The 18486-nt window shown below is 40.3% G+C and overlaps 1 protein-coding gene across 1 annotated transcript in view; it reads left to right on the forward strand.

Moving 5' to 3' along the window:
- Nucleotides 1–17473, forward strand: part of LOC126175226 (lariat debranching enzyme) — an 86012-nt gene extending 68539 nt beyond the window's left edge. The window contains exons 7-10 of the mRNA XM_049921858.1: nucleotides 2758–2900; nucleotides 13792–14164; nucleotides 14484–14730; nucleotides 16816–17473. Coding sequence (XP_049777815.1) covers nucleotides 2758–2900; nucleotides 13792–14164; nucleotides 14484–14730; nucleotides 16816–16931 — 879 coding nt within the window. The 3' untranslated portion in view covers nucleotides 16932–17473. The remainder of the gene's footprint in view (nucleotides 1–2757; nucleotides 2901–13791; nucleotides 14165–14483; nucleotides 14731–16815) is intronic.
- Nucleotides 17474–18486: the final 1013 nt, after the last annotated feature.

The following is an 18486-nucleotide window of genomic DNA, read 5'->3' on the forward strand; positions in this document are numbered from 1 at the left end:
GGATTTAACATTCACAAACTTTCGGAGCAACAGAGCCAGTGGCTCCATAACCCCGGGTCAGGGAAGACTTACTGGGCAGGATGAGAAGGATGGGTGACTTTCCTGTACTGTACCGCTTTCCCTAAATCTCCCCAGTCCTTTTCCTTCACCCCTCTTCCCTCCCCTTCAACTCTTCTGCCAGAAGAAGGAGCCACTGGCTCCATTTCTGCGAAAGTTTGTAACGTTAAATACTATTTGGTGTGTGTGTGTGTGTGTGTGTGTGTGTGTGTGTGTGTGTGTGTGTGTGTTTTCCCCTACCACCGCTTGGTGAGTAGATATTTTATCTATCCATTTACATTTAATTGTGGATGTTGTGTCATTACAGTGTACTAGCTTACATATTATTTAGTACATGTAACACAACATTAGTGTGTACACTCTCTTTAAAAAAAGTAAATAAATAATATAAAATACACTATGAAGGAATTATCTGAATGGGACTGAAATTGGGAGATGTGATGTACATGTACAGAAAAACAAATGGTTGCAGTTTTAGAAAAATTGAGTGATCTATTCAAGAGAAAGAGCTTCACTAATTGAGCAAGTCAATAATATGTTGGTCCACTTCTGGCCCTTATTTAGATAGTTAATCTACTGGGCATTGATTAGTAGAGTTGTGGATGACCTGAGGGATATTGTGCCAAATTCTGTGCAGTTGGCCTGTTAGATCGTCAGAATCGTGTGATATTTGGAGGTCACTCCCCATAACATTCCAAACGTTCACATTGGGTGAGACACACAAACCTTGCTTGCCAATGTAGGATTTGGCAAGCACAAAGACAAGCATTAGAAACTCTCACCATGTGCAGGTGGGCGTTATTGTGCTGAAGTGTAGGCCCAGGATGGCTTTCCATGAAGGGAAACAAAACATGGCATAGAATATTGCCAGTGTACCGCTGTGCTGTAAGGTTGCTGTGGATGGCAACAAAAGGGGTGAAATGAAATGATAACCCAGACCCTCACTCCTGATTGTTGAGCCATATGGCGGATGACAATCAGGCTGGTAGCCTACCGCTGCCCAGGGCATCTACAGACACATCTTTGCTGGGTCATCAGGGCTCAGTTTGAAGTGGGACTCATCAGTGAAGAGAATTCCACCTCAATCAGTGATATTCCATGCCAAGGGATATTCCATGCCAAATATGTGTCTGGAGGTGCCTCGGACTGCAGTGTCGACTGGCTTGTGGCCTGACGACCAGAATTGATGGTCTGGGGAGCCATTTCATTTATAGCAAGACCCTTTTGATTGTCATCCACAGCACCCTTTCAGCACAGCGGTACATAGACAATATTCTACGGCCATTTCTGTTGGGTGTCATGACAAGCCGTCCTGGGCCTACATTTCAGTAAGGTATTGCCCTCCTGCAATTGATGAGAATTTCTACTGCTTGTCTTCGTGCTTGCCAAACCCTGTCTTGGCCAGCAAGGTTGACATGTCCGCAGCTCGTGATCTAGTGGCTAGCATTGCTGCCTCTGGATCACGGGGTCCCGGGTTCAATTCCCTGCCGGGTTGGGGATTTTCTCTGCCCCAAGAACTGTGTGTTGTGTTGTCCTCATCATTTAAGCATCATCATCATAATCATCATCTGTGACAGTTGCTAAATTGGACTGTGTAAAAATTTGTACTTTTTACGGGCGCTGATGACAGTGTAGTTGAGCGCCCCGCAGACCAAACATCATCATCAAGTTTGACAGATCTCTCCCCAGTTGAGAATGTTTGGAACATTATGGGCAGGGCCCTCCAACCATCTTGGGATTGTGACAATCTAACTTGCCAATTGAACAGAATTTGGAACGACATGTCTCAGGAGGACATCCAACAACTCTGTGAATCGTTGCCAAGTCGAATAACTGCTTGCAAAAGGACCAGAGGTGGACCAATGTGTTCTTGAGTTGCTCAATTTGTGGTGCTCTTTCTCTTGTATAAATCATCCAATTTTTCTGAAATTGTAATTATTTGTTTTTATGCAGTTGTACATAACATTTACCAATTTGCATCCCATTTTTGGATAATTCCTTTGTGGCACATCTTTTGTTACATAAAACTTGGTACAAACACATGAAATAAATGGCCATCATAGACCTGAAAATTGGTGGGTGCATCATAGGCTAAGGCAGGCAAGTCATGAGAAGAAAAACATTCACAGTCCAATGAGTCTAGTGGCAGCAGATACAGGCAAACTCCGATGAGCAAAGCAAACACAGTCCTGAGTACTGCTCCACCCATTATTAAGTGTCCACTGAATATAACAGTAAGACACAGGTATTCATAAACACTGAAGTGTTTTGTTATAGGCTGTGACTCACATGGTACACAGCCATGCGTCTTTGACACACACCATAGCAGTTAGAACATGTGTTTTCTGTATCATTGTCACAATATATTACTTAACATTACTTTTGGCTTGCGTTTATTTTACAAAACCTTACTCAGCTGCTTTACTTCACAAGACAGACATGAAGTGTTAGTATACAACTCAGGCCGAATTGAAAATTGAATACTGTTTAAAATCTTTTGCACTCTATTATCAGCTCATTGGAGAAGAAATGCAAAATAATGAGGAACAATAATACCATTAGCATACTCCACCTCAATTAGTATAAGCTGCATCATTGTCCCTCCAGGCAAACATTTAACATGGCTGATCTGTAAGTATGTGCTTATTTATTTGTGCTTTATGCTGAATGTAGAAAATCACTTGGTGCTTTGAATTTAAGGTCTTGGACATCCCTCATGACACCAACAAGCCTGTGGAACTAGAATATGACCTTGAATGGCTGACTATCCTTCATGCTACAAATCATCTGTTAAGTGTAAAAAAGGGCATACATTATATGCCAGGACCTGGAAATAATGAAAGGTATATATGAAATTCAAGAGGAAATGATTTGTATCTATTCACTATATTCAATCTCGTATATCTTAGAAACTTATCAAAGGGATAGAAGAGTAGTATAGAAGATTAATTTGTTGGTGCCTCTTCTGTCTATTAATTCCCCTGTGCAGCATTTCTTTCGTCCTTTCTCCCCATTTAAGGCTTCAGGCTGTTACGCATCTGCAATTTTGAATAAAAATTAATGTTATCCTACTAAGTGGTTCTGTAAGCTATATGGGAAATTAAATGAAAGTGCCAGCGATTCACATTATGATTAACCAACTAATGTACCATAATGAAACTTCCTGGCAGATTAAAACTGTGCCAAGCTGTAGTTTCTGTGCAGTTTAGAAAGTAGGAGAGAGATAATGACAGAAGCATTGCATGCAAAAGGCAAGGTTCCCAATTACAGGCTTGACCCAGCACAGTTTTTACCTTCCAGAAAGTTCCAAGCAATTAACAGTCTGCTGCAGGATGAATGTGTGTGTGTGTGTGTGTGTGTGTGTGTGTGTGTGGCTTTTTTTAACAAAATACTGAGACTTGTTTAAATGTGGCTTTGGGTTGTGTCCTTATTTTACTAAACCATTCAAATCACTGGCATTTAACTAAGTCCATTGTGCTTCTCCATTGTGTAATATGAGCATATTTGAAATCAAATTGAGAGCAGAGGTGCATGGTAATGAAACTGGAACAGTAGTGTGAGCTGTGTAGAAGCTAGAAAACAAAATATTTGGATGTAGTTTACTATCATGTTCTACAAAAATGACAGATAAATTAATTTGTTCCCTTAAAAGTTAATGAAATACGATTCATGTTACATAAAAAGTAAACACTTTTAGTTGTATGTCAATCATATTATCTGCAATACATTTCACTTTATTGCAAATTTCATCCACAAAATATCTTAAAAGATACTTCTTCCAGTGTATTTTAGCACTTTGTCTATTAGCAAAACTGTATCTGTAAAAGAATCCAGAAAAATGGAAGTTAATAATAACTTCACAGCAAACAGTCCAGTGAAAATAAAATAAAAAAAAAAACCTCTCAACAGCACATGAAATTCTTTTGGGCTGGGTAAGTAATGACTTGAGCAATACATTGTTGATGGCGAAAGATGACTCCCTTTTAAATCAGATACTGACTGTGTAATCTGTTATGTTTCAGGAATCACATATAATACAAATGTGGCCCTATTTTATTGTTGGTGTTATATAACACGTTCGTTGTGGCATCTGAACACATTACTTCTTTCAGATTGCTGGGAGCAGGTTACCACCATCTCCAAATACTGGAGAAAGGATTCAGAGAATTATAGGAGATATGGAAAAAGTCAATTGTATTGTGTTTTGGAATATGCTCAGCCACAAGATGGTTTAGTTGGGCTTAAAACAGTTTTCCAGTGGCCATACAAGCAAATAGGTGTTGTTTGGTATATTAGCCAAAAATATTAGAGGAATAAAAATTAACTTTTTGTATTCTTAGGTGGATGATGGATTTACATTTTGGGAGGGATGGGAAGGCTTGTGAGGATTTTCCTCATTTTGGGTTATAACAAATGGTAGCCAAATCCCCATGATGCTATGGGAGGCTGGGAGAGAAATGGCATAGCTAATTGCATTAGTGTCGTCTGTTTACAAGCAATCACCCAAAGTAAAGTAACTAACACCTGGGACCATATCTGGCACACAATACACATCTGTGGTGACAACATAAGCATGGCACCCGAGGGAGAAGGGCCATTGTCAGTTGCCAGAGCTGAATGTTCCATCGACTGAAACAAAACGACAGTACAGTCAGGCAATTTGCAAACAAGAGCCTTAGAAGCTGTAGACAAATTGTTAATTACTGTAACACAAATGTTGAGCATACTAAAAACACTGTACATAAAATGACTAAAAATAACCTCTGAAGAAGAAACAACTAAATAAAACTGATGAGCACGTGTTGCATAACCATTGGCACCTGATACTGAAGAATAGAAAAACCACATAAGAGTCATTTCACAATAATTTCCAAAAGCTCAGTGCAGGGTGTGTGAATATACTGAACTGGATCACTAAACTACTAGACAAAATGATCCTGCAAAAAACGAAACATGCTGTGTGACAGGGAGGGCTGGACGTTACCAGAACTTGCAGCTAAATTACCATGAAGGTGCAACTCATGGCCCAGAAAGCCCATGTGAGCAGCAGTAACACAAACCAAAGATCTACAAGGTGCTACTGTAGGTGCATAAGTTGCTAATGGCTGCAGATACCCAGGAGAGGCAGAGAGAGCTGAGCGGGGCACATACTGCAGCCGAAAACTCCTGGTGTGCTGGAGAAAGACAGGAACAACCGGTGGGTAGTGCAGGCAGTGAGGGGTGCAGTACTTCTACCACCACCAAGTCCCCAGAGTGCACGTACACATCAGGCACTGGGGGCAACAAGGACAAGGTAAGAGGAGAAGTGTCCATGGGAACCTGAGGAAGGGATGACAAATGGGATTGGTGGCTCCAGTGGGAATGGTGATATTGGCAGTAGGGCTGGTGGTGATGGCGGGAGTGATCGCAGGGGCAGCAGTGGTGCACCAGCAAGTTGCCCGTGGAGGCGGTAGCAGTGGGTAGGCCAGTGTCAAGAGGGCTGCAACAGGGCCAGTGTTAATGGTGTCCAGTACAAAAGCTGGGCCGAAACCATAGGGACTCCCGCCATATAACTCTGTGAACGGGAAACGAGTGTTGCCAGGCATGACGAGATTGCAAACAAACTGACTCGAGGTGGCCCATCTTGCCAATTACAAAATACCTGGATGTTAAGCCTGAAACACTGTTCATGATCACGCTCACATGAACACTGGGTAAGATTGTCTTGTCAGTAGCCAAGGATGTGATGCACATACGGGTCGGTTGGAGGTAACTGTCACTGCAAAAATGGTCATCCAACTGTTCCACTAAAAGTCATAGTCTATGTCCTCCAGATGGGAGTCTTCAAAAACTGACAACATTAATGAAAGATTTCTGCATATGCACTTGAAGTAAAGTGAACACTGCGCTGCATACCTAGTAGGTTGCATGCTGTGAAGTGCATCTTCAGTTGCTTACAGTATATGACCCAGTGCTCTTTCTGGCCATGAAACTCAATCTTCAATGGGTTGCTGAGTTGCAGCCGCATTAGTAAGCATCTGAGGAAACTGAGCAATGTTTCTTTATAGTTGAAGTTACTGACACCAGAACAGTATAACAGTAACTGAGTGAGCTAAGTGATGCCTTGCAACAGCCCCTGGATTTTGAGTCAGAGAGAGCTCCATTTTTTGTACAGACATAAACAGCTTCTGAATTTGAAACAGATAGCTTCAGTAATTGAACAGCCATTATAATTCAAAAGAGACTCTGTTCAATGCAATAACACACTGCAGTGAACTGGAAACTGAACTTTCACTGAATTATGAGGATGCACCAATTAACCTAAAACAACCATGGGAACATAGTGCTTGAAATACGCAGAAAGAAAAAATGCCAAGCAAGTTATATCACAAACCTGCATCTACTAAGAAAACTGATACACCATGTTCAACGAACACTTACCAAATATCAATACAACCAAAATCGACACATGAGTTTAATATAGTTACTGAGTCCAGCATAAGAACGGTTCTCGTCCGGTGCCCAGTTGGTCACACTATGGTAATGCATTAAGTCATTGTCCGGTACATAACTGGTCAGATGATATGTTTCCTTCTGTATTTGATAAATGTTCATATGGGGAGGAACTTTTGTGTCATAATTAGGGTGCTGTGGTGTAAAGATTTTCAGTTCTTAAATCTTAGCATTAATATCTTTCTTTTTCTTTCTAGATGCCTTGAACAATTTGTCTATACTATTTTCTGTTTTATTACTTAATTCATGTCTTAATTCATCACTAGATGTTTTAAAGTCATCTTTTAAATTATATTTTAATTATGTCTTTACAGCATCTGTTTTGATATTCAGTTTTCATCTAATTTAATATTCAAAACTTTTAAATCATCTGGGATGTTGGCATCTATGTTACTTGTACCAATAGGCATTCAGTGATAAAAGACAATAACTTATAACTAGTCTAAAGCACATATTCACTGTTACAGTCTCAAATGTCCTATAGAAATACAAAAATTGCTCTCCATACCCGTGCCACACACAACAGTACCGCGGTTTCCACGAAAGAAAGAAAACAATAAAGACTTCGCTCAACATTGCAGTGACTGCGTGCTAGGCAAGCTGTTGTGACACACGACAATAATGGGCACTGGTTTTTGTAACCTTTTTGTTGGTAGACTAAAACACGACAGCGCAGTGTACAATCACAAAAATGCTCAAATGCGATACAAGACTAGTAGCATAGCAACATCCAAGTCTCGAAGGCTGCACAATAAATAATAGTGCACAGCACAGCTTTGACTGAAGGCAGGGTGCTCTTATTGGCCTAGATATAGACAATTGAAGACAGCAATGATGTTGGTGGCACTAGTTTTGAGGTGGGGCATACGACGGTGTTGTAGACTTGTGCTGTAGGTCAACAGTGGAACCTCTGATGTATGTCACCGATCAACTGATAGCAAGCCTTAGCTTAGTGCATCGCGTAATGTCTGTAGTGTGCTGACGTGGCCATTTGCATGTGCGTCCAGTGCAGCCACGAGGCTGACAGCTTAAGATGGTAGTAACTGTGTGTTTACCACATGCGTGCCTTCGCTGAAGGGGAGTGTGTGGATGCTGGATGAGATGAGCTGGTGACAGAACAGCAGTCAGCTGCACTTATAATCAGGGAAATATGGCCAATATAATGTTTATTTTAGAATTATTCTCCTTTGTAAATCGAGTTTCTAAATTTGCATTTGGTTTCACAAACAATTAATTCTTGTTATTTTCATCAGTGTCAGTGCTAAAACAGCTTATGTATTGCTGCAAAGCTGGTTGTTGATCTTGTTGTTCTGGACAACCATGATCAGTCTTTTGAAATTTTTCGATGAAAATTTCAATTTATTTTTATTATTTTCTCGTTAATTTTCTCTCCAACAGTGAAATGTGTAATGTCCCGTCATGGTCGACAAATGGGATGATTCCTGTTGTATCTGATGAGTGTTCAGAGGGGAGAGAACTTCGTGTAATAATTACAATGCTGTGGTGTACAGATTTGGAATTATTGACTTGTTTATTTGGAGTATGTTCCAGTATCTGGATCTTCTTTCTGTGGACTTCGTCTCCTATGCAGTGTGGTTTGCGCTGGAGATGGAATTTGTATTTATTTAGATTCAACAAGCTACCAAACAATTGAAGTCTCTTTTTGAAGACTTGTATCTTTTCTTCCAACTTATACAGCTTTAGAGACTCCCATACACTATTTTCTGTAGATTAGCTTTGACAGTTAGATTGAGTGTTAACAGAATTATTGAAAACCCTGTGTCCACACTCCTGCAGATTTTTTCATGGACTCCAGTGGAATTCACTCTTCTTCTTTTTTTTTTCCTTGTGACGTAGGCACATGCTGCACAGAATAAGTGCCAAATCAGCAGGTGTAGGAAAGCTTGACCAAATTGCAAAGCCACCCTCTTCTTATAGAAACACTGCTTCCATCGCATTTTTTAACATGCACAAACCCAGTATATGTCTCCAGAGGTCCTTAAAACTACTAATAAAAATTAACTGCGTGTCTGGCGAGCATCATTTGTTTATACTGTTAAAATAGAAGTGATATGTTACACCTCACACAGTACCCCATTATGACAAACTATTAACACACGCAGATATTTAGTTGTTTGAAACCCCTCACAAATAATTTAGAAGAAACAAACCAATACCCCTGTTAGAATCAGCTTGTTGCCATTTCTCTGTTGGTTGCTGAGTGATACAACAGGCCAGAATCAAAATACACACATAACAATAACAACTCTTCATTTATTAACTATGAGCAAAACTCAATACAGGTTTAGAGAACGAATGTCTAAACTGCTTGATACAGCTGAAATGTCAGTTCTTGATGGTGTCTAGAGGATGCTGACTTTGAGAAGTCCACAAATGTCACAATAGACAAGGAGCAGGGACATGCCATGGAGGAATAGTGGCATGGTCCCAAGGGGCATTTAGCTCATCAGCGGTCAACGAAAGAGAAGCAAGGTGCTGTAGTGACCCAACCTATGAGCTCACAGTCTCGTCAACACGCAAGTCTACTGAAGCAGTAGACGACACAGTCCCACGAGGCTGTGATCTCATAGACAGTCAAAATGCAACTCCATTTAAGCGATGCCTGAGGAGTGGCTGATGGAAGTCCAGCATCGTACGGTGAGGACAAGACGATAGCAACTAATGGGCAGCAGGAAAAGCAGCGATGGCAGGCATTGAGTCAGCAGCATAGACTTGAGGGCGGCTGACACAAGTCCAGAGCCTGGAGTGTAACTGTAGGCCAAGTGGATGGGCAGCGATCTAAATAACTGACAGTGGGGAATACTATTGCTGTGTCACATGAATGTCTGACTGAGCAGAAACAAATTGATACTTGTGACTACAGCAGTGTAAGTGTTGGAGCCGTGTATGTGGGGGTGCAGCCCTGCACTCGCCTCACAATATTTATGGTGTTTCGAATAGTAATGTTCTCTTTTTACTATCAGAAAATTAGAAAATTATGAGGTGCATTGGGTTCACCAGTGAGTGAGGTCAGCTAGAGAATTAGAACCAGTGAAGTGGAAATAATTAAATGCAAGATTAAACAGGATAAAAAAGTAACTTTTTAGTATCAAAAATATAAATTTAATAGCAGTGAACAAATCTTACCACACAGCTAAACATGCAAAATGTGAAAATTTAATTGAATATTAATGAAAGCAAGCTTTCTTCAAAAAGCAACAATTATATTGAGGAAGACGACAGCAAGAAGAAGACCGCAAACATTTCCACTCTTATAGTGTATTGTACAATCCAAAGTAAATGGGTTCATAATACATGGATTGGAGGAGAATGGGGGATGGCGATCCGTTGGAATTTTATTACTTAGTGATAGAGAAGTTAGTGTGGCATATTATAATACTTGTGGAAGCTAATCAAATGATAAGAATTACGACATTGGGTTTTTATGGGTAGGGTTTGTCGTACCTGAAATTGCAGTACATACAATCTATAACAGTACCACATTGGCGGATGTGCGAAAGACGTGGCAATGAAACCCAGTTGAATTATAAGCCTTAGAGTGGGTTGATAATAGTGATGCAAGCTTAAGATACAAGTTACCTCATCTGCGTATCAATTATGAATCCCATAGAATTTCTTCTGGAATAACTGTATAGCCCTAGAGCATTAGAGAGATGTGCTTCTATAGGCCAGTTGTGTCTGCAGTACTGTAGATCGAATGCACACATCTATTTGCATAGGGTATTTTAGACAGCAATCCAACGATATGTCTAGTTACATTGGGTTTGGTAACACAGGCTGATACATCCCAGTTGGAAACAGATTGTCTTTTCTGGTAGGTCTCATTTAATTTTAGGCCACAATGATCACCTAGTACACGTATTGCGCCCCGGCAAGAAAAGTGACCCAAGATGAAAAATGTAAAATACGTGTGAATGCCCCAACATGCACAAAAAATATCATGGAATTTACTGTCAATGATACTTACTTGAAATTTAAAGGAAGCTTTTACTATTTCATTATAAGTTTTATAGGAATAATCCTCTAAGTCGAGTTTTCTTAAGTGTCGTATTTTTCTGAGTTGTGACACTGTTCTTGCCGGGGTGCAAAATGAGATAGGGTAGTGAACCTGTCCCGCATTTTACTAGACAAATTCTTGGCATTATGTCTTGTGGTAATATCAGTATCGTGAACAGTGTGTCCTGAGTTTCGAATAGCATATACATTGCTGGCCATTAAAATTGCAACACTACAAAGGTAGCATGCAACAAACGTCAAATTGTGTGAAGTGTACTACATATTTAGCTACACTGATCAACCTTGAACATTATGACACTGAGCTGCTATTGATACAAACCTTTCTAGGGGGCTAGCAGTGTCAGCTGTTGAGAATGAGTGGTAGTCACACACACGTACGGTGGATGTAGTATCAGTGAGCATGTTGTCCATGTGTAGAATGGGGAAGGTGTGATCTGTCTGAGTTTTACCGAGGGCAGATTATGATGGTCTGGAGGATCAGCATGAGCATTTCGGAAACTGTATAACTGATAGGGTTTTCAAAGAGTGCTGTGATTAATGTCTTCAACACGTGGTGAAACCACGTTCAGATGTCATGGGGTTGGGCGGCCATCTCTAGTTACTGCTGTCAGGCATTGTAGGCTGGGCAGACTGGTAGAACAGGACAGGTGACAGACTTTGGTGGAACTAACATCAGATTTTAATGCCAGGCAGAGTACAAGTGTGTCTAATGATGGGCCTCCTCAGCCAACGAGCCGTGCATATGTCAATGTTAACATCATGACGTCAGCAACTACAACTAAAATGGGCAGGTGACTGTTGGCACAGTGGCAGAGTGTTGCATGGTCTGATAAATCCTGATATCTTCTTCCTCACGGTAATGGGAGGGTGCAAATCTGTCATCTGCCAAGGAAACAGCTCCCTGCCACCTGTACTATGGGATGGAGATGAGCAGATTGCTTCTCCATTATGCTCTGAGTGACATTCACAAGAGCATCTGTGAGTCAGTGGAGCTTGTGGGAGGCACCATGATGGGCAAGAAGTATTGTACACTGGTTGCAGACCATATACACGGCTTTATGGTAATTGTTTCCCACTGACAGTGGTATTTTTCATCAAGATAATGTGCCATGTCATAAGGCCAGGAGTGTGATGGAGTGGTTCGAGGAATACGTGGTGAGTCCCAATTGATGAGCTGCCTCCCCCCTCCCAACTCAACGGATCTCAACCACATCAAACAAATCCGGAATGTGACTGAACAAGTCGCCACAGCTCATTGCTCCCCTCCCCGGAATTTATGAGAATTAGGTGATTTGTTTGTGCAGATCCGGTGCCAGCTCTCACCAGTGGCATACCAAGGCCTCATTGTTTCCATGCAATGTGCTGCTGCTGTTATCTATGTCGAAGGTAGACCTACGGGCTATTATGTATGTGGTCATAATGTTCTGGCTGATTAGTGTGTATACAAATAATTAACATTTAAGCACAACTGCACAGAATAAGTGAAAGTAATGCCATTTACATTCTGTGTACAAGAAAAAATTACACTATAGGTTTCGCATTTGGAAGTTGCTTTTTTGTGACATGATGATAATAGGCATCGTGTAAGAAGGCGAAACAAATACCTGCATATGCTGGAAATGGGAACATGACTGTTTATCATCCTGTGATATTAGGAAGGTTGTGTGCATTGTCACATAGGATCTCAATGCTCTCATGCAACAAGTGCCTGGGAGGACAGACTTATTGTTCACTCAGTCATGCAGGATCATGCAGCTACATCATGTTCCTTGATTCAGGAAATGGGCATGTTTCTTAGCAAGACAAGTATCTACACTGACAGTGCTGTGATGTCTGGAACACCACAGACTTTCAGCACACTGACCATTGTTGTGGCTTTGCAAAAGAGTGAGGCTGACCAACAGTAATAGGTAACACTGGTCACAGAAATGGTACCAGATCATCTTTTCAGATGAATTCCAGTTTTGCATACAATATCAACATGACTGTATCCATGTGTAGAGTCCATGTGGAGAACAAATGTTACCATATTGCTTTTGTCATCACCTCCTAGGGGCCCAGCACCTGGTTTGAGGGTATTGGATGCCATTGGGTACATAACATGCTCTCCTTGGGTTCACGTAGGTGGTAATTTGGACAGCAGATATTACATTTTAAGGCTAGTAGCTGTGCTCTGTCTTTGAAGCCCCCTCTGATGTTATCTGTCAACAAGATAAGGCAAGACCATATGTTGCACATGCTGTCCTGACCTGCCTCAGCACAGTGTGTGTTTGACTATTGCCTTGACCAGAATGTTCAAATCTCTTAATCAGTGAGAACACCTGGTCATGGTTGGTGAGAGATTGGCACATCATGACTCACTAACCACTACAGTTGATGAACTTCTGAGTTGAAGCAGCATGGAGTGAATTACCCTTATCTGTCCCCCAAGCTCAGTTCAATTTCATGCCCAATCAGGTTACAACTGTTGTTGCCACCATAGGTGACAGCACTGTGTACCAATTTCCACATCTTCTACGCCCCGAAATTACCTACAAATTTAATCAAGTAGTCTTCCCACTGTACTACAGTAAGTAAAATTTTGTTATTTGTTGTCTTTCCTGTTGCCATTTTAAGGGCTGGCAGTGTATTCTACAATTTTGCCTAAGTAGCAGGTATAGTGGAAAATTATGCCCTTCATCCTATTCAGTCCCTGGGTGGTATTCCAACAGAACACTTTTCGTCTCCAAGGTCAAGAATAAGAAGCTGCTCTCAGCAAGACAGATACCACACCATTGTTAATAAATTGTGCTAGTTATCAGTCAGTGAACAGTGAAATCCCAAACACATTCTGTGATTCATTGTTCCGTGATTTTGATGTTACATTCAAATATCAGCCACTATGGTTGAACTTGGATGTGGATGAAATCTGCATAGGAACCCATTCGACAGAGTGCATTAATCTTGAATCCTTCTTGTTCCAGTTCCATTGTGTAGAGAGGTTCTCATCGCATTATGTTATTATTTCATCATGCACTGACTTGGAGTCATCCTAGCTTGCAAAAACATTGTAATACAGTCCATTCATTTATTTCTAGTTTGCTGGCTGAGTAAATTTAACTAATTTCTCATGATTCATTCTTGATGCTGCAACTGTCAGTGATTTATCTTATCTTAGTCTGTTAGTGGTACATCGACTAAACCGTAATTGCAATGTTTCTTTAGGTGGACTTTTGCTCCCACTACTGAAGAAAAGGATCTGATTCAAAGAAAATTTGACAGTAATCTTCGTATCCCATCAAACTTTTGCCGTACAGTAATTCCATTTGATGGCAATACATTGTCAACATCTAACAATAGTCAGCAACCATGTGCACGTGTAAACCCACAGACAACAGAGTTCTGTGAAAAAGTGGGAATAGATGATCCGTTGGCTATATTGTTGATGGCTAGTGATGGTGTGTTATGTGGAACAGATTTATACAGTCCAAATAACAGCCAGCATTCTATTTCTTCACTACCAAGTTTCTTAACACCTGAGAAGCCAGGCGATCTCACACAGGTGTCATTATCACCAGGCAGTGAAGACCTTACACAAGTAAGAGAATTTTAAAATTTAATTTGATAGAGTATATATATTCTCTCTCTCTCTCTCTCTCTCTCTCTCTCACACACACACACACACACACACACACACACACACACACACACCTACATTTTGCTGATGAGTTGTGACTTTTTTCCTTAAAATTAATTATATTCCACCAAAGACTTGCAATACCACATTTATAGCCCCTGATGTAGCCTCTTTTTATCTTTAAATTGTAATTTTTTGGGATTTCCATATTAGTTTCTGAAAGAACTACTTTTTATGTTTACTGTATTTTTATACTTATAGTTCTTTTTTCAATTTACAGGATACTTTGTCACCAAGACCTGCTCGCCTGAGTCTGGTGTTGCCGAGTCCCCGGCACATTGATGCTAACGAAATAATGGCAGATGCAGATGCAGAAACTGTGCAAAACAATGGGAGTTGTTCTGTACATACTGTAGTGAAACGTGCCAGTTTAATTCTTCCCAGTCCTCTTAGCAGTGATGCAGAAGAGAAAAACCGTGATAACTGTGGGAAGAGTCCAGAGGCTGACCGTGACAGTTTGTCTAAAGGTATGACCCTTAACTGCAGGTACCGAACTCATATAACAACAGAAAAATTCTGTATTAAACCCATACAGTAAGAATGAGTAAAGATATTCACCATTTGTGTTGGCACCTACTGATCAATGTGGCAACTATAATGTCTGTTGTTATTTTGGAATTATGAATGCAGTATTTATAGTTAGGAGTTGTTTATTGATAATTTTATTTCCCAAACCTAGATGTCAGTGTCTCTCTCGATTTTTTGTTATCATTTTTGTGGCTACCTGATGAGATAACATAAGTATTCTACACTTAATGGTTAAGAACATTAGTTGCTGCAAGATTGATAGTAACCAGCAAACTAGTTTCTTCGTGATTTCTTTTATGTTTGTAAATGGATACTTTGTTCCGAGCACCTGATATGGAAACATGCCAATTATTTTATCCATAAAAGTTACATATCCATTCTCAGAAGGAAGCAAGTGACAGTAAGAACTAAAGTATCCATGGGTATGAATCTACCTATAGCCTTATTGAGCATTCAAAAACCAAAAAACTACTATCTTAAAGAGTTCAGAAAATCTCAATATCAGTTGTCTCTATTTGACTAAACTTTGTCCGGGAGAGCGGTGTGCTGACCACATGCCCCTCCATATCTGCGTCCGGTGACACTGTGGGCTGAGGACGAGATGGCGGTCAGTCAGTACCTCTGGGTCCGCCAGGTCCTGTGGATTGAGTTTACATTTGTCGTTGGAATTATTACAAATTGTTTCAGTATAACATACTACCTCATTCACTCTGTCACCTGCAGGAATGTCTTACCTGTCACAGTCCACCCCCCCCCCCCCCCCCCCCCCCCCCCCCCCCCCCCCCCCCCCCCCCCCCCCCCCCCCCCCCACCCCCCCCATTCAGTTACTCATATATGAATCAAGTTTGGTTGCAATTATTCCAAATTTACATTGGAAAACAGGCCTATGTATAACTATCAACTGCATATTTAAGAGTCTTTAAGAGGAAATTCTTTAAAATGCAGTTAACCTCGCTACAAGACTCTTCGTCATATCATTGTTTCAGAAGGATCTTCTGAGGGCAGCACTGTTAATGTTTTCTCTGGCATCTTGAGTTAGAACAATAAGCACCCTTAAGATGCCTGTAGAATCACTTAATACAGCATGGAGAATAAGTGTTGGGTAATTCTATAACGTGTGTGTCAACGTATTAGTTGAAATGCATTGTTTAAGTACATTGTAACAACTTGTGATAGCAAGTACATCATTTGTTTGTCAGATTTAAAGTTGAAGTCTTAAAAAGATAATAATAAAGTAGCAGTTGGTTCTTCTTTCTGTCTCCAGACATGGAAGAGTGAAAAAAGGCTGAAATGAGGCTACTCTTTTGCTAAGTGTTTTCCTATACAAAGTGCCCATTGGATAGTAATGCAACACTCCTTACAGAAAAAAGAACAGTATTAGCCTTATATTTCTGTAGAAGCATCTAGCATTCCCAAAGAGCAGGAAAATTAAATTTATATACACAGAATTGTTTGGCTTGACCTGAGGTACTGGTGTGCTCTGTGAGCTTTGTGCAAAATGAGTGACATGGGGCACGACAGTTGATACCTGTCTTGGTATTTCAGCAGTTCTACATTATCTTAAGTTGTGGGTAAGTGTTTTTATACATGTATAATCAGAATGGGTTCGCCATTTATTGCCATAATTTTAATGATGGTAAAATGAACACAGGACCTTCAGAAGCATAAAAGGACATAAATAGTAGTGTTGACATTAAATACCTCCTGTTACACAGTTACATTTTATTTTGTGATGTACTTAGAGGAATAGATCCAAAGTTTTCGTTTTGACTGTTATGTTCGTATTCTTTATATGTGTGCAGTGACCTGTTCAAATAATTTGAACAGTTTTTACAGTGTAATACACTTAGGACTCTTTGAGCGACATATCATTCAAAATATGTAGGTGTGATATTTATGTCTCCTATTGTCCAGATGACTCATTTTGATGGAGATGAAATCGATCATATTTTTAATGTTGTAATTTTGAGTACACGAGATGTGACAAATGCTTGAAAGGGTCAATATTTTTGTTTCTTTTTCAGATATCCTGCATGAAAAAAGCACTGCAGATGAGGGCACAGAGAAATCACCTAAACAAGTGAAAAAGTTTAAGCGCCGAAATGAAGCTTTTTATGTTAGTAATGTGGATGATGAATAATAGTGTACACTTAGAATAATATGTTTTATATATGACATGAAAGTACAAAAGAAATTGTGGTTTTAAAAAGATTTTTGTAGTATCCTAAAAATATTTTATTGTACTTCTTTTTATCTTCAGTCATGCCATAGCTAATATGTCATTTAATGTGTACTGAATGAAAAGCATGTTTTGAATTAAGGGGAAGCACTGATCTCCAAAATGACCATGAACGTTATAGTGGTGTCATTACATTTGTATATTTTTTTTGCAAATGGAGAATTTGCGATTGAAAAATTTAAAACAAATTACTTGTTTTTTAATTGTTTTAAGACTTTTGTTTACTTTTCTGCACTATAGTTGATGAAATGTTCTCCAGTACTGTAAGTATACTTGGAGTTTAAAAAATTGTAATTAATTGATAAGTTTACAAAAGTGTAATTAATTGATAGAAGCTGAATGACTCATTCAGTATTCCTTGAATTTTTTATTGCTGCCAGCTGTACCTACCAAACTCTGTGTTGAGTGCATCTAACATGACAATACACAAATCGATTTCAGAACTGTTGCATTAACATTTTGTTGATTGTTAATTTTGGATGTCACTTACACTGTTGTCGATGCCAGTCTGCAAAACACATTGTTATCTGTTATACGTGGCGACAAGGCAAACCTTGGAGGATGGCGGAGAAGTACAAAATGAGCATCATAAAGAATGTAGGTCCAGAAGCTCCACAAGTTTACGTTAAAATAGTTGTCGAAAGTTGGTAGAATGTAACACAAGTTCGAGAGCAGGCAACCTTGTTAGCACACAGAGGGATGTGGAAGTTTGGCAGCAGTTTGACTACTTTTTCGCCCAGCACCTTTGCCAGACTGCAGTCATCTCATTACCGTGTGTCACTAACAATATGTGCCTACAGATGACAAGGCTGTCAGTAGAAAGCTGGTATTGGTGGGAAGAATCTAGAGGGTACAGGCTGTGAAGCAGTCATTGAAATGAAGGTCGCGGTGTGCTCAGCAACAGAGTGGTCCAGTTGTTTTTCGGCCACAGGTTGTCTGTGGCCATTCATGTGGAAAGACAGCTTGTTGGTTGTCGTGCTCACATAGAATGCAGCACAGTGGTTGCAGCTTAGTTTGTAGATCATACGACTGGTTTTACAGGTAGTGCTACCTCTGATGGGATAGGTGATGTTTGTGATGGGACTAGAGTAGGTGGGATTGGAGGATGTATGTGACAGGTCTTGCATCTTGGTCTATTACAGGGGCTTGAGCCATGAGATAAGGGTTTGGGAGCAGGGGTTGTGTAGGGATGGACGAGCACGCTATGTAGGTTCAGTGGGCAGCGGAATACCACAGTGGGAGGGGTGGGAAGGATAGTGGGCAGGACATTACAGGGCACATTGAGAGGTAATTAAAACCCTGGTGGAGAATGTAATGCAGTTGCTCCTGTACTGGGTGGCACTGAGTCATTAGGGGAATCGTCCTCTGTGGCTGAATGGTGGGGCTTTAAGAGGTGTTGGGTGATGGGAAAGATAAGGCATGGGAGATGCCTTTTTGTACAAGGTTGGAAAGGTAA

Source organism: Schistocerca cancellata, chromosome 3, assembly GCF_023864275.1.
Source record: "Schistocerca cancellata isolate TAMUIC-IGC-003103 chromosome 3, iqSchCanc2.1, whole genome shotgun sequence".
Lineage (NCBI taxonomy): Eukaryota > Metazoa > Arthropoda > Insecta > Orthoptera > Acrididae > Schistocerca > Schistocerca cancellata.